The sequence below is a fragment of the Cyprinodon variegatus genome, unplaced genomic scaffold (assembly GCF_000732505.1).
Source record: "Cyprinodon variegatus isolate N-32 unplaced genomic scaffold, C_variegatus-1.0 Scaffold620, whole genome shotgun sequence".
NCBI lineage: Eukaryota > Metazoa > Chordata > Actinopteri > Cyprinodontiformes > Cyprinodontidae > Cyprinodon > Cyprinodon variegatus.
Genome location: NW_015151073.1, coordinates 270 through 17149, shown reverse-complemented (window position 1 = coordinate 17149; position 16880 = coordinate 270). Strand labels below are relative to the sequence as shown.

Sequence of the window (16880 nt, the reverse complement as noted above, 5' to 3'; positions counted from 1 at the left end):
CTTAAAAAGAGATATAATAGACAATGTCGGTCTGAGACTAAATGAGGACAATGGTAAAATATTTACAATTTTGGGGGGAAATGCTGTAAAACAGGTTACTCTGGAGTAAAAATTAAACAAAAAGTGACAGTAAAATTTTATACAAAAAATTCTTGTAAAAGTGGTTAAACTTTAACTCTGTGGTAAAAAGCAAGAAATTCTTTTGTCCAATTCTAAAGGAGAAACATCGCCATCTAGTGGCAGGTGGAAGAAAGGCTACAATATTGCGACAGCTTGCTCTTTAAGCCCACAATTGTTCAGCAACAGTAATATTATCACCACTAACACTTCAGATAAAAGAGAAACAAAGCCCTTTATGGTAACAGCAGTTTTTTTTATTGTTTTGTCTCCATTCAGTCACATTTTAAGTCATCACTTTGAAATGTTTAATTTGAAGAATGCTGGCTGAAAAGTTTGGCTTTGTAGGGATGAAATACTATAAAAAATAAAAAGTAACAAAACCAAGCTGGGTGTAGTGTTTTGTACAGTTCTTGTAAACAATAAGAAATGCTACACTGATTGCAACATGGAGCTGAGAGACGATTAAAGGACTGAACACTGGCTGTATCAGCTACATGACGGTTGACACAAGTGTCGCATACAAAAGATTCCCCCCAAAACACCCCTTTCAACAGTCACACTAAACAGGAACATTTTAAACACAGTTTCTGCTACACACAAACCTCCAACATCTTTGTCCCTGGTTTGCAGTGAGATGAGGTATATGTGAGGCTGATTATTGTTCATGACACTTTACTTTCATTGATACAACAGCTTTACAGTTTCTACTGTCATATTTAACCATTATTGGAAAGAAATAGCTCTCTTCACAAGTTTGAACACACAAACCATGGCCTTATAATTTATTTGGATCATTCTTTTTGCAAGGTGGAACATAAATGTAAAGATCAATTTATATATTTTTGTTTTGTCCAATATCTCTTGTGGTAAAAATTATACAAAAAAAAGGCTAAAAAAGATCTGAAATAAACCAAACTCCATTGTTTTCTTCTGTTTTAAAGCAGGTTGCAACTTTTTATGGCACCGCTTGTTTAATCTGGAAGACTGATCACATAAACTGATTTTATTGTAAGTTTAATGATGTAACTAGACTGCATTTAGACTAAGTGATCCATGCATTTTAAATATAATCCATTATTTGGAAATGGAGTCAACATTTTTGCATTTTGATACGGACCTTATTCTAGCGCCCTGAGAAGACATTTGTAGGATTTTTGCAATATTTAAGCTTCATGGGTTGAGTTAATTGGTGTTTGGACTCTTTATTGGTATAACTGGTCTCTTCTGTGGCACAAATCCAGCTTTAAATTTCGTCCATACATATTAGTCAGGGTTGAGGGTCGGGACCTTTTCCGGCAGGTTTAAATTTAGACTGTTTTAACAGGGGCCAACTTACATTAAAATTCTTCCTTCCTTGAAGAAAAATTTTAATGAAATTCACGTATTCACTTGAGGAAAGAGCATATTGACAGACAAAAAGATTTTTTTAAATCTTAAATGCAAAACCTTTATATATCTTTTTACAAATTTGCTCAAAGTGGGCTGCTCTGTCAGCTAAAGGCATGTCTTAGTCTCTATATTCCAGTCAATGATGAATCGATCACTAACTTAGTTGACGATAATTTAAATAATCGGTTAATCAAGATTAATAGTTTCAGTCCTATTTTTAACCACTCTAAACCCAGTTTAGTGATTTTCCCCCAGGTTATGACCTGGAGGGAAAGAACCACTGGAAATGTCCAAATAAGCAAATAATCAGCAATAAGATGATTTGAGATGCAGCTGAAGAATATGGATTCTGATCTGACTCGAGAAGATCTTAACCGCATCCATCTAAACCCGCTTTACATGGAGGCTTTAATTAACAGGATATTCATTTATCTCATTCTGCCACACAGCAAGAGCAACAGTTCTACTTTCCAAGGCTGTTCTCAGAACAACAAAGTATGATTCTGAGACCAAACAATGGGAAGAAGTACAACTTCTACGGTTGTTTTAAAGAAACGTGACATCTCTACTCAAGTCAAAGTGCTTCTATGCAAAATATAGACTGGTTGTAAACAGATATGATTAAATCATTTAATTTTGTGTCCATAAAATGATGATTTAAGTCCAAATACATTCCATAAAAAAGTTTGTGCATGTAAACAGCACAATGCTGGTGTGTTAGAAGTTTCTAGTTTATTACTTTGTGGTTCCTGAACATCCTAACCAATATCGTTTCATCAAACAGTGAAAGTCTGAGTAAGATGGTTGAAATTTGGATAAAATAAACTAAGATATAAGTTCTGGAATGGCCCTCTATCCCAACCCTGCTTAAATTGATCAGCATCTGCGGGGATTAAAAGTTGTTTTGCACAGACATCACATTTCCTGTCAGATTAAAGCCAGAAGGTTGCTGGTAACTACGGAAACCATGGGGTTTCTCTGCATCTTGCTAAGAGGAATTACTTTCTTAACTGTATCATCAGCTAGTCTCAAAAATGGAATGTCCCATTATTTTGAAAGTCAAAAAATAATTAAAAAAAAAGAATCCAGCCAATAATTTGTGTATGTAAACTGTGGACCAGAACTGTAAAATAGGGGCACATATGGGCTCAAAGACTCATTCAGAGCAGCAGAAACGTTTCCAGCACTCAAGGCCCGCTACAGACCTTTCCACGGTTACTGTCCTGACAAACAAATTGGGTATTTTAAAAGTGTAAGCAAGACTCTACATATATTAACTGCCTGCTCTTTATGGGAATAGACACCCAGACACTAAAGGGATGATTATAACATTTGCTCAAAGTATCTAAATAAAAAAGATCAGCACATGGCTGCAGAAACATTAGATCATAAACATATTTTATCCCCAAAGTTAATAAAATCTGCAAAAGTCGCTAAGGTTGGTATCCAGGCAACTAAAACTAGGGGTTGTAATTACACTTACAATATCCCGATTAAATATCACGTTACTTTAGAAAAGAAGCCCACCCATAAGCCTAAGCTAAACCCTCCCCGATAAGTAAGAAAAATCAGCTCTCCACATCCTTCACGTGAAACACAAGGCCTCCCCCCTGCATGCGTACGCCCCGACAGCAATGGCTGAAAGCCTGGGGGATTTCCTCAGGTCAGCACTTTAACCAATCGTGTACTTTAAACTATGTGAAAAAGCAGCTCGACGTGCGAAAAGCACATTTTTAGATAAATAGGAGGAAGACGAGTAAAGAGAGGAAGAGGCCAATCTACAGCTGTCCAACAGCGACATCTACTGGCTGAAGAAGACATCCCAAAATATAATACAGACTCTTCAGCCCGATCAACAGCGCTTATTCTTCCTTCTACTTCACGGCAGAACCCTACAACACTTACTGTACATATACATATATATTCTTATAAATATATATAGATATCCATGAGCACGGCCCTTATTGAAAAAGACAGGAGTTTCACATTGAGATAAAAGTACCATAATCTCTATACAGCCAAGTAGAAAGTGTTTTCAGTGTTCAAGTGAGCTGGCAGCAATCCATTTCATGTCAAACTCATTCAACATTTAAGAACACAAAAAATAATAAGAAAAATATAGATTTTTTTTAAAACCACAAACACTTCTGAAAAGTGAGCTCACTGTCCACCGTGAGCGGCTCGTTTTCCCATGTTTTCCTGAGTAATACCTTTTGACATTTTATTTTAGGATTTCCTTTTTTTTTTTTTGCCACTTCAGTTCTGGGCTGTTTCCCTGCCATCATTTCTCATTTTAAACACTTGTAGAGTTAAATCAGCGCATTGGAAATGTGAAATTTTCTGCTCCTGCTAAAAAATGACTAGAAAAGAAAATACGTTTGAATTCATAAATAAAGACCTGACCTACTGGCACAGCAATTCCTGGTATATCATACACTCAACAGATGCTTTCTAAAGTCTTGCATTCGAAAGACGCCTTGAAGGCTTATTGCATGGAGAGAAGTAGGAATAAAGACAGAGCATCGGTGTAAATAAAATATAGAATTCACAAAAAAAAAATAAGAATAATAAAATAGGAGCAGAGGACATTAAAATGAAACGACAATGTTCTCTCAGGTTTCATCGGTAGCTTTGGCTTGTTGGTGTTTTGGAACCTGTACTTACTGGCTCATTGACGTCAGATAGCAAACTATACCCTGAGAAATCCGACACCGGCGTCCTTATCCTGTGATCCACTTCCCCACCAGAGTCAGTGCCGTAAGACAGACCATGAACGTCGGATTTGAACTGGGAGCCAAAGGCCTGGACGAAATTTTCTATCTGGTAGGAAGGCTTAGAGGAGTCCAGGGAGGCCAGCTCCTGCGAGGAAACCAAAAGGTAGACCCCAGCAGAGTCATTCTTGACCGCTGACCGATCCTTCTGGGCGCTCAGGTCGGATGGGCTGATCTGGTAGGATGAGGGAGGAGTGGAGGAGTGCTGCTTCTCCATCTGCTCGGTGAGCTCCTGAGACGGGGTGAGCTGCTGGTGTGAGGAAACCTCCAGGCTGCTCAGGTTGAAGCTGTGCTGCGGGGATGAGCAGTTTAGCATTGCAAAGTGAGACTTTGGCACGGAGGAGGACAGGGAAGGGGAAGACACCGGCTGGCCAAAGCCACAATCCAGGTGGGAAGCGCTGTAGATGTTCTTGTCAGCATAGAGGGGGTTTCCTGTGTGGGAATTGGTGAAGGATCCTGAGGAAGGGGGAGGCCCTGGGCCCAGGGGGAAACTGGCACTGTGGGTGGTACGCTCCAAAGCCTGAAGCAAGAAGCGGGAGTATTCATGCATCACTAAAGTCTTGTCTCCAGATGGGCTTGAGGTGTTGGTGTCAGAACCATTCACTGAGGCAGGGCTCAGCTCCACATGCTGGTCACCGATGTCGAAGTGAATGTCGGGTTTCTGGGTGTAGTGGTCGAGGAGGCTCTGCAGCACCTCATCCGTAATCCCCGACTTTTCCAGATTCAGAGGACCGTCGGCGTCCATTCCTCCTGAGATCCCACCCTGAAGAGAAGACGGCTGTGAGGACAGATGGACGCTGACGTCGTACTCGCTGCCAGGCCCTCCTGGCACCGCGGCCCCAGAGGGGGCTGCATTGTTTGCTGCTTGAAGGTAGCGTCGCTTCTTTACAAACTGCATGGCATCATCGTAGTTGCTGCTGGTGGATTCCACTTTAACTTCGCTGTTCTGCATCACGCCGACGCCTCCTTGTGCCAACAAGCCAGCTTTTCCATTCTCCACACCTGCTTTAGTCAGACTCTTCCTATTAGCTTTCTTGAAGGCCATCTTTGGACCTTGGCTCTGGTGTCCCTGCTGCATGCTAGGCCCTGGCTCGGTAGAGGAAGACACAGTGGGACTCTCCACAGAATATTCATAGATGCTGTAACCTCCGGACACAGCTCCCTGAATGTGCGACTCCCTCGCACCTCCTACGTCTCCCTTCTTCTTCTTGCGCTCCCCTCCCGCTGCAGAACCTTTTGACTTTCCCTTCTTCCTACCAGTGACCCCAACATTTCCCTGAGTAATTCCATAGCTGCCCTGTCCCATGTCCACAAAACCCAGATCCATCATCACAGGATTCAGTTCTTTTTTAATGGCTTCTCCACAGGTTCTCTTGTGCTTAAGAAGTCGATCTGTTCTAGAAAAATACTGAGGAGCACAAATACCACATAGTCTTTATTATTTCTGGAAAAGAGTTTATCTTTAAAATGTGGTAAAGATTGGGATTTACCTGCTGGCAGGTCTCACATCTGTATGGTTTTTCTCCGCTATGCGTTCTCTTGTGTCTCTCCATGTGGTATTTCTGGATGAATCGCATGTTGCACTGGTCACAGCTGAATGGCTTCTCTCCTGAAACAGGCGGAAAAGCAGGAGGGAAGGTTGACAATCTCCTCCTGCTCTGAGCAACACAACATCGCGGCTTTACTTTACTCACCACTGTGGATTTTCTCATGCCGCTGGAGAAGATACTTCTGGATGAAACTCATGTTGCACTGGTTACATCTGAAGGGTCTTTCACCTTGGATAAAAATCACAGCATAACCATAAGGTTAGGAGAATTTATCTGCAAGATACTCAACAAAAAAAGAAAATGAACCATTATATGTCCCTTACTTAAATGATGCTTTGTTTTATGTATAAAAAATAAAAAAAAACACTCTTGCAAAGGGGGAATGTGAGAGATTATAGCAGTGCTTATTTATTATTTTAGTTTAGTCATGGCTGAAACTTTTTCTTCTATAAATCAGTTTTAATTAGATTTTAGAATGATTTTCCTGTTTCTTATTAGTTACTAATATTTTAATAATGTCTAGTTTTTACTAGTTTTAGGTTTTTCATTTCTCTGGTGAACTTTTCGGCTCAAAATCTTAAAAGGTCATAATACTGTGTGAATACATAAAACAACAACTCAAAACTAGATGATTTTAAAACCTGGTTCAATTACAGCTGAATCAGGGTTTATACAGGAATGATTAACTCTAATTTAATGATTTTTAATGCTCTTAGAAATAATTTTAATGCCATCAACAAATACCCATGACTCTCATATATACACAGCAAATTCCTTCATCTTTTCCGTTGACAGGCTGCAATTCCTCTATTTCCAGCCACTTTTGTTGAAATTAGCATTTTCCCCATTCTCCAGCCTTTTCTCCGCAGCGAGCTTCCTTTCCAAACATAAAGCTTTATGATCAACCGGAAGCAGTTCCGCACAAATATATTGCGATATATTTGCAAATGTATATATTGTTTAATAAATTGCTTTTATAAACTTTTCTTTCTAAATAAAGCATTTTAAATGCCAAAATTATCGCATTTGATAAATTTTAATGCCAAATCAGGCCTTAATTAAAAAAATAATTTAATGACTTTTAATTATTTTTAATGACCCGCGGAAACAATGTGAATTGGAAATACAAAAACTAATTTTTTTTTGTTTGCAAGATTGATAAAAAAAAAAGATAAACATAAAAGCGAAGGGCATATAACTATAATATTAGTATATTTTATTTTTATAAACACAGGCAGTTATATAAATCAGTTTTTCCATTTCAACTACATGTTTTAAATATTTCAATAAAAAAAAAAATTCTCTTTTGGAGTTTTTTTTTTGTTTTCTTTTTATGTTTTAACTATCTACCATAAGCCTGAGATCTAAATAGGGCTAAGCAATGTGGCTAAAACATTCAGCCTTCTATATCAGTCTTTATCGAGAATTGCTCATTAGTGTTTTGTTTACTTATTTGAAATGAAAACCAGAGGATAAATACCCAGGCCATGAAGGAAAACTACAGCCAAGCATGGTGGTTTATTATCAAGAAAAATATCAAAAGTTGGAGCCCAGACAGGTAACTGGGTGTAAAGAAACGGTCATTTAAAAACAGATTCATAAAGCACTGGAACAGCTTTTACAAAGAAAAAAAACGTGCCAGGAATTTTCTGCCGCTAATTAAAGCTGAACTCTTTCACTGTTTGTAATGTTTGTATATCCCATGATACAACCCTGGCACACAGAGATTCACTTTATCCAGGATTATTGAAGATTTCTAACAACATATGGCGTCTAAACAATAAAAACAATCTGCTCTTTAAAAACTACAGAAAAAATTGTCTGCATTTTCTATTCCCCAAAGACATATCAGTCTTTGTCTAAAACCTACTTCAGCCGGATATATATATATAAAAAATAATAAAAAAAATGAATTATTCATTTGGGATTTGGAGTTTTCAATTCTTTTCTCAAAAAAAAAAATAAATAAAAAATCTTGGAAATTTAAGAAGGAAATATAAAATAAAATAAAAAAAACTAGTAGTAGAACATTTCTCCCAAGATAATGGCTAAAAAGGTAGGAATTTCTCAATAAGCAGATGGTTGGAATCATTTGAGTAGAAAATAGCTCAAATCATCCCATAAATAATTTTAATGAAAACTGATCTTGAATGATGAAGAAAGTGTTAACCTGTATGAATGAGGACATGTCTGCGCAGGTGATAGGAGCTTCTGAAGGATGCATTGCAGTGTTCACAGATGTGAGGCTTTGTTCCTGGAGACAGGCCGCCACCGTCTGCAGCCATCATAGAATGCTGTTTGAATACAGAGAAAAGCAGATCTAGTCAGAGGGGATGGCTAAATCCCAGGTTAGCTTGTTGCGATTGATACTTACAGATAGAGCTGCACCTTTCAGAACAAGCATTGTGTTTAAATGGTCAGGTAGTTTAGAAAAGTCTGAGCTGACATTAAGCTATAGTGGAAAGACAATCAAAATAATAACAAAGGAGTCCAAAGTTGTGTCTAAATAATCTGAATATTTTACAAATTCACTAAATAAAGATTTTATAGACTAGCAATGAAAAACAAAGAGGACTGAACAGGACCCACAACACTAAGAAATAGATAAAGAGTAGCAAACCTTTGCCTCACTTTTCTTCTTTTTAGGTTTACCCTCATGCCCATCACTGTTTGACCTCCGACCTTTCCTCCAACTGGCCTCTTTTTCCAACTGATTTGACAGCTGCGAGGATGACAAAGGAAGAGGGAGAGGGCCGTGAGAGCAAGCCGCAACAAGGAAATCACATGAAAGAAGGTTAAGGTTCTCCAGTCAGAAGCTGTTAAGGAAACAAGTCTATATTTGTAGCTCGTGCAAAGAAACGCAACACTCCGACAATCTTCCAGACTCATTGAGGAAATGTGACCTGAGTGGGTGGTGTAACAATCTCAACTGATTGAGGCATTTAAAATGATAACTAGGCGGCTGGATAGCAACTTCAATCCAGAGGACGATAATTCGCTCTTTCTTCCAGACGTTATCCAGTCTGAACATATGGAGACTGAAGGAACAAATGCAGGCACACCTGCTCATCCTAAAAGCAGCCAAATGTTTGGAGTGAAAACAGGTCCGACTCATAAATATTAAGTCAAAAATGCTGTTTAATCTGCTTAAAAATAAAAATTAGGACATACATGAGAGAAATATGACTGAACTTAACTATTAAACAACAGTTAAATAGTAACCCGGAATCTTTGATTTAGGTTTTTAAAAAATGAAAATTGCTTTAAAACACTTAACTGGTCAAAGTTGAAAAAAATTAAGTCTGAAAGCAACAATCTATTGTGTTTAAACCCAGCATAATTTCTTAAAAAACAAAACAAAAAACTTGCTTAAAAAAAGACAATCATTAAATCTGTTAAATATTCAGACCCCATGACCTCTGATGGCTTACTATTGTTAGCAGAGTGTGGATGTGTATATTTCTGTTTGAATGAGCACAAAAGACATCTGAAATGAAGTGCAAACTCAAACAAGACAGCTGCGTCCTTGCAAAGACGTTCTCATTCACGCTGCGGCCAGATGACATCACCCTTCTGCTCAGAGAGAGAAACTACTTTGCATCTGAAGCCGGCAGGAGATTTATGTCTCCATACGTTAGATTCTCACAGGCTTCTGGACGGCAACACAATCATCATGCATCGCCGGCTCGGGGATAAAGGTGGAATCGCCAGAATAATAATATTCTATTCTCACTTTTTTCTTTAATGTATGCTGAAGAGTGCAGCTGGAAAAAAAAATCTAATTTTCAGAGAAAACGGTGAAGAGCTCCATGAAAGAGTATTTTTTTTGATTGAAAGACAATTCAATGAACTGCTTTATCTCAAGTTTATGAAAACATTTTTGGAGTATAAACCTGGTTTTAGTGATGGAGACGTTTCAGATTTAAGCTTGTGTTAAACCTCTTTAAGATTTTGCTGATTCATAATTTCCCTATAGAAAAAAACTCCTATTTTGAAGAATAATTTGCTAAAATGTCCTCTCCAATTCAGATGGATCAGTTTATAAATGAGCAAAGTGAGGAAAAACCCCGAGAAATAAAATAATAAGGTTTTTCTATTATCTGTTCTGGTTGTTTCAGCTGAGTTAATTTTGACTAAGAGATGGAGTTTTGTTAGTTTTTCTCAAATTAATTTAAGATTAAGTATTTTTTTCTGGTGCTTAAAAAATGTTGATGCCAGAGTGTTTCTTAACTGGATCCAATGAACAACCTAGGAACTAACTCAGAGCTGAAGCATTAAAAAGCTTTTAGCTAGCCCGTTTTGGATACTCTCTCTGTTTTATCCTAAATGTTGGTGGAGAACTGAAGTGCATGGAGACATTTTATCAACCCAAATTATTTTAATCATCTCAGTTTTGGGGATTTACTTTAGTCCCCGTTTCCTAACAAACCCAGAGTTAGCTTTTTCTTGTTTTAACTCTAATTAGCAGATAATCTTTCACTGAACAGTTTATCCTCCTCCTTCTGACTCTTAATTCTGTGCATTTTTTTGGGCCAAAGCATCATGATAATTACCTTCATACCAGGCGCATCCTAACCAGGAGGTTGACTGGATTTTGGACAGAAGACCAGACATCAAACAAAGGCTACAGATATGATCTAAAGACACTTTGGAGGACACTCTGGTATTTTAGCTTACAAAACACTTCAGGACTTTTATACAAAAGCAACAAACATACTTTTTAAGTCTCATCTTGCCATACTTCTTGATCCTTTCAAATAGTTTTAAACTTTAATTAGGGATGTCTTGATTCTGTATCGATATCGAAAATCAGTCTGATATCAGCCAAAAAACGAGACCTGGAATATATCGAATCAGATCTCCAAAGTAAGCATGCAAATAGAAACAATCTGCTTCTCTTCGTTTCTGGTTAAAGTTTATGTTACATATCAGGTATTAATAAATCAATCAGTTTTTTAAGTTATATGATTTGATGAAGTTTTCTCTAATGTTAAGCAAAACAAAATAAGCATTTAAAGAATGCACGATTTATGCTAATATTGTATCAGGTCAATTTCACTTTTGGTCAAATCTCAAAGCTTCGATATCTGCATCGTACTGGAAATGAAAAAGATTGTGTGGAAACACCTCTAACATCCATTCTACGTATTTAGAAGCTAATATTTACCTGGCAAACGACATGGTTTGTAAAAAGGTTTGCGAATTCACAAAATCCTGGAAATACATCTTTCTAGGAGCAAACAGGTGCATCAGCTTGATGCAGAAATGTTTCGTACCCATGAAATGCAGGGACATATGTGACATCAACTTGTTAACTAGAGGCAGAAGGCTATAGCAAAACAAACATGGCTGCACTGGTTCGCGCTGGAATACCCTCCATTTCTTTTTGAAAAATGAGTAAAAGGACGAGGTTCTTAAATTTGTGGACTAACTCCGTCAGTTGTGAAACAAATAATGTGATATGTCACAGCTGCTACTGCGATTGGCTAAAAACTTGACATGGGAGACAGGTACCCAATTAGCTTGAAGAGTTGTACTGAATGCCCCTCACTTTTGTGGCTGATCGATGCTGCAGTGGATAGCAATGCTGCCTTGCAAGAAGCTTCTGGATTTAATTCCTGGCCCACAGTATTGTCTACATGGAGTTTGCATGTTCTCCCTGAGCATGCGTAGGTTCTCTCCGGGTACTCCAGCTTCCTCCAACAGTCTAAAAACATGACTGTTAGGTTAACTGGCTTTTTTCTAAATTCTCCTTAGGTGTGAGTGTGTGTGTGCATGGTTGTATGTCTGTGTTTCTCTATGTTTGCCTGCGACAGACTGGCGACCTGCCCACCCTGACAAGAACTAAAGCAGGAGAGAATGCATAGATGGCCCCTCAGTTTTGTAAACTCTTTTTACATTAGGCCTCCCAGATGGAAACTAGTAAAATTCCACATGAACAACACATATTAATCTGGCTTATGCCAGATGGATGGATGGATGGATGAGGGGCTACAAAGCAATTTTAAACTAGATCACTGGCACCAAGTTTGCCTAAATCCAACATTGTTCCCAACTATTTAGCGAGCTATCAGACCCCTCTTGAGGCTTTTACCAGCCCTGGATTACAAAGGAGGCCATAAGCATAGCTTAAATGTAATGTCTTGAGTTGCATTTGAATAGATTCTCCCTGTAATGACTCACCCACAGCCATTGTCATTTATTCATTGTGTCCACTGTGGGCTCCTCTGCAACATTTTTGTTAAAACTGATAATTTAAAACAATTTTTATATTAAATTTAGGTTCAGGTAAAATATTGATTAATACTTGAAATTAACTTAGAGGGTTTTTTTATGATGCTCTTTCTCCCTCACAAATTTTGAAATTCCTCTCTCCTACAGTAATACAACACACTTTTTATTTAGGACATAAGTTTTTTTTTTTTTTTGCCTTTTGTTCATATATGAGGTCAATTTACTGTTTTTATTACTTTAAATATATGACAAAAAAAAATTTGAGCATCTTCCACAGATTCCAGATGCAAGGTTGGGGATTAGGGGATTATAAATTTTAACAATTATTAATGAACATGCACTCCATTGTCTCACTACAAAAATCTCATCATCAATGTAATTATTTTCTCAGATGCTTTACCTTTTATCAATAGAAGGGATTTAACTTTCAAAGCAAAGCATTTAGTTTTAAACCACATCTTTCCACTGGTCTGTCATTGGTACCTACATTTCCAATGTTAAGGTCGCACACCAGCAGCTTCTGGTCGTTACCAACAGTCACCAGCTCCCCGCTCTTCCCCAGCCCTCCAGGGTAGAGCGGCAGGCGGTAATCGTGCTCTGACTGCTTCTCCTGTTTGATGCCCATGGCATGAACAAAGTCTCCCCCTTGGAGGCAGCCCTGGGAGCCCATGCTGCAGTCAGGAGACTCCCGCTCCTTCTTCAGGATCAGATCTTGAGGTGGAAGTTCCTGCATGACGGAGTGGGCCGACAGCCGGGTGAAGCTGGTTACCGGAGGAAGATGGCTGAACATTATCATGCCGGCTCCAAAGTTGGAGTCCATGCTCCCGTTGGAGCGCAGGAACTCATTCCCTAGTTTATCTTGAATGATGTTCATACTGATGGCTGGTGGGCAGGAAGACTAAGGGGCAGAAATCAAGTTTATCCTAAGAGAAAAAAAGAAAAAAAAGAGGAGCTGATGTTTATGGCAACAATAACATATTTTGGATAAGCTGTGTAAAATCAACCCGTCCGCAAACAATAGTTTAGGAGCCAGTTAAGCTTGGTCTTCAGGAATCAAAGCCGTGGCCTCTGATCTAACAACGATGTGCTTAGTCGGATTAAACCGTCAGTTTGTGGGTCAACAAAGAGCTGGTGTCTGGGACATGCGAAAACAAGGTGAAGGAGCAAAGGAACCAAATTCTGCCGGGTTAAGTAAAGTGTCTGTTTCTGGACAAAAATAAAGACACCATGACTATGTTCCAAACAACATATGAGGAACGACGGGACTGGGGCTGCCTTAATCTGCATGATAGAACGTCTGACCCAGTCATCCTATTTGTACCAGCTTATCTGTGAATGAGAGTGCATACAGACTGCATTAAAACCACTGTTTATCAGATAAAGCAGCGACAGCATAAACAAATTGTCTAACAAGAGGAACAACAAACATCTGCAGATGTTTTTGCAACATATGGTATTAAACGTTTTACTTTTGGGTTATTTTTATGCTTAAATAAAAGAAAAGAGTTGTCTGTAAAACTACCAAAGGTCTTTGGGGTTATTAAAAGTAATGCAGCTACAGTCGCAGCTTAAACAATAGAAAACGAGGCCTGACTGGGCTCTGCTTGCTGCTGGTTTAATACTGCGCCATTGACAACCTCTATTTTCATGAGAATTGAGTTCTGATTGTCTAAAGGTGATGTAACACTAGCCAAGACTCCAAAGTGTCGCACTCTTTAGCCTTTCCCCGATGTTTAATTCTCTGTTTACAGTCATCTACAAAGAATGCTTGGATAGCAGTTAGGCTTTTATTAACTGTTATTAATGTGAATCCAAGCCAAAAAAAAAAAAAACTCAACTTTTAGAAATGCGTTTTTTAGATTGATTTTTTTACCCACAGAGCTCAGATTTTCTACAGTGAAATATAATATTCATTAGAAAAAAAAATAGGACTGATATGATATGTAGTCTATAACGTTTTGTAATCACATATCATTACATGACCATGTGCTGCAAGCAAGGTACTGTCTTTGAAACTTGTAAAAACAGAAATCCCAAGTCTCCTGGAAGTTCTGGGAGTCTCCCTGATATAGATAGTTGTTCACGGATGCCCGCGAGTCGGATAAATTATCCCGGATTTTAGATTATTTGAGGTGGAGTTTTTTTATGTGAGTGAGAGCGGGCAGGCAGTATGATAATTCGTGCACCATGTGTTGATTAGAACTACTTTGATTGCGCAGACAACAAGATAGAGCAGGGGTGGGGAGGAGGTTGTCTATGAAACCTGTGCAGCGTATCTGTTCAAAGCGATGCTCTGTTCCACCAGCGTTCCAGGTGACTGGTTGTCAGAGAGCGCTCATTGGATTGGATCAGCCCGATAATTTTGGCGTTACTCTCTGGCAGTCATCTAGTTAGCACTCAAAGCTGTGCATCCTGTGAAACGGCAGAGGTTCATCCTTCGAGTAAAAAACGAAAATATAAGACCAACTTCATAGCAGAATATACTAAAGGATATCCATGTCTAGAGAAGGTGAGGAACAGTGGCGGATCAAGACCAAATGTACCAGGGGCCATGAGGGGGGCAGCATGCTTTCATGGGAGCACAGAAAAGCATGAAATAAAAACAGGGCAAGAGATTCAATGAAGTGAAATTTCTTCTCAATGAGGTTCAATAAAAATGCTATTTTTTATGAGGTGAATATACATTTATAATTTAGGAATTTTACATTTTTTTTGACTTAATTTAACTTAAAAATACTGTTTTCTATAAATTTGAATTCAAGAAAAACTGTTAATTCATCTGTAAAAATTAGAGCATTTTTTATTTGCTGTGGGAAAAAAACAAAACATTTAACAGATGAAAACTGGGATCCTATCTCAATCCCACTGACGCTATCACCTTATTGTTTTTGAATAATTAGTAAAACAGAATTTGTTATAAAAAGAATGGAATAGATCCAAAGGACCTATCAGTTACTATGTCTGTTCCAGCGCATATCGTCATTAGAATTTCTCCCTGAAATGAGTTTTTGGAACTTGGTATGTCTGTAAAAGCATCTTTAATGCACCAACACATTTTAGAAATTACATTTTTGAAATGTCTTATTGAAAAAGACAAAGATATAAAGAATTGAAGTGTAACATATAATAAATCTAATTTACAAGGCATGAAATTGATTGAACGGTTTTTGAACAATATAAGCAGCACATAGCTCTAAATAAAAAGGGTTTAATTTTAACAAAATAAATTAATCATGCACAATCTGTTAAAAATAATATCAGAAATCGAAAGAAAAATCAAACTTTTAACAAATTTGCCAGGTCTAAATTGAAAATTTTGCGAAATTGTTAAAAAAAAAATGAGTCAATAGCAATAAAAATATATATTTTTAGGAAGGCTGCATTCAGATGCTCCCATCTCCAATGCAGCATTAGCAGCAACACAGCCTGATCCACAACAGCTTAGTGGAAAACAAGAGCAAACAACACAGGATTTACTTTAACTTCTTTTTCTCTTAGGTGTATTTTAGTGGGTGAGCATAGGGCTGGTAACACAGCAGATCATTCACAGGCTGGTTGGATGTAAATTAGCTCCTCTGCTAATCGTTTGGGCTCAGCAGTTTTCAGGGGCCCTTCTTTGTGATGCCAATAATTAATATGGCCACAAAAACAGCAGCTCATTTGCTTTCAAAGACGCCCCGACACATTCACAACCTAACTTAAGATATTTTACCCAAACAAAAGCAGCTGAAGCTGCATATACGGTATTTTAGTTTTTACATATTTAATTAGAGTAAGTTATTTTAAAAAAAATGGACGAAATAAATTTGGGGCTAAAAAAATAAATAAATAAAACACAAAAAACTGAATAATTAATGTATTTTATTATTTTTTAGCTAATGAGTTATTTAAGTATTTAGTTGTGTTTTCTGGGCAGGACTGACCCAAAACCAAACGGCCCAACTAAACTCAGCGAACAATGATGCTCGTCTCGACAGGAGGAGCGGCTAACTTAGCAGCAGCTAACCTCTCAGCGCTGCGCTGGTTTATTCCGTTCATAACGAGGCTATAAACCACAGCATCCTAAAAGATTAGCTTGTATACAATCATCTTACCGGTGCAGGACCATGATCCGCAGCGGCGGCTCGCTTATTTTACCCCCAGAGGCTCCGTTTTTAAAAATCTACAGCCCAAACATTGTTCTCCTGCTGCAGCTGGTTTCTTCCATCTTGACCCGCGCGGTGCATTCTGGGTATAGTAGGCAGGAGGTGTTCAGAGCAGAACCCCAAAAACACGTTTTGTCTTTTGTCGTTTTTTGGGGGGGTCTGAGCCGAAGATTCTGCAAAAATTGTAATAATCGCCACAGTCTCGATATATAGGTACTTAAAAAAAAAAAAAAAAAAGTATTTTGTTTTAGAATTCTGACTTTTTTGAAATCAGAATTCTGACTTTTTTTTCTCAGAATTCTGACTTTAATCTCAGAACTGACTTTATTTCTCAGAATTATGAATTTTTTCCTCAGAATTTTGACTTTAATCTCAGAATTCTGACTTTTTTTCTCAGAATTATGACTTTAATCTTAGAATTCTGACTTTAATTTCATAATTTTGACTTTAATCTTAGAATTCTGACTTTATTTCTCAGAATTATGAATTTAATCTCAGAATTATGACTTTAATTTCAGAATTATGACTTTAATCTCAGAATTATGATTTTTTTCTCAGAATTTTGACTTTAATCTCAGAATTCTGACTTTTTTTCTCAGAATTATGACTTTAATCTTAGAATTCTGACTTTATTTCTCAGATTTATTACTTTAATCTCAGAATTATTACTT

The 16880-nt window shown here is 37.8% G+C and overlaps 1 protein-coding gene across 1 annotated transcript; it reads right to left on the bottom strand.

Annotated features, from left to right (window-relative positions):
• Window positions 1-1573: 1573 nt before the first annotated feature.
• Window positions 1574-16289, bottom strand: LOC107096386 (zinc finger protein 281-like). The gene is made up of 7 exons (XM_015393005.1): window positions 16159-16289; window positions 12552-12987; window positions 8451-8552; window positions 8001-8124; window positions 5975-6058; window positions 5771-5889; window positions 1574-5688 (listed from the first exon to the last, which is right to left on the bottom strand). Exons 2-7 carry the CDS (start codon window positions 12936-12938, stop codon window positions 4129-4131), a joined length of 2376 nt encoding a protein of 791 aa, XP_015248491.1. The 5' UTR covers window positions 12939-12987; window positions 16159-16289; the 3' UTR covers window positions 1574-4128.
• Between the last annotated feature and the right edge of the window lie 591 nt (window positions 16290-16880).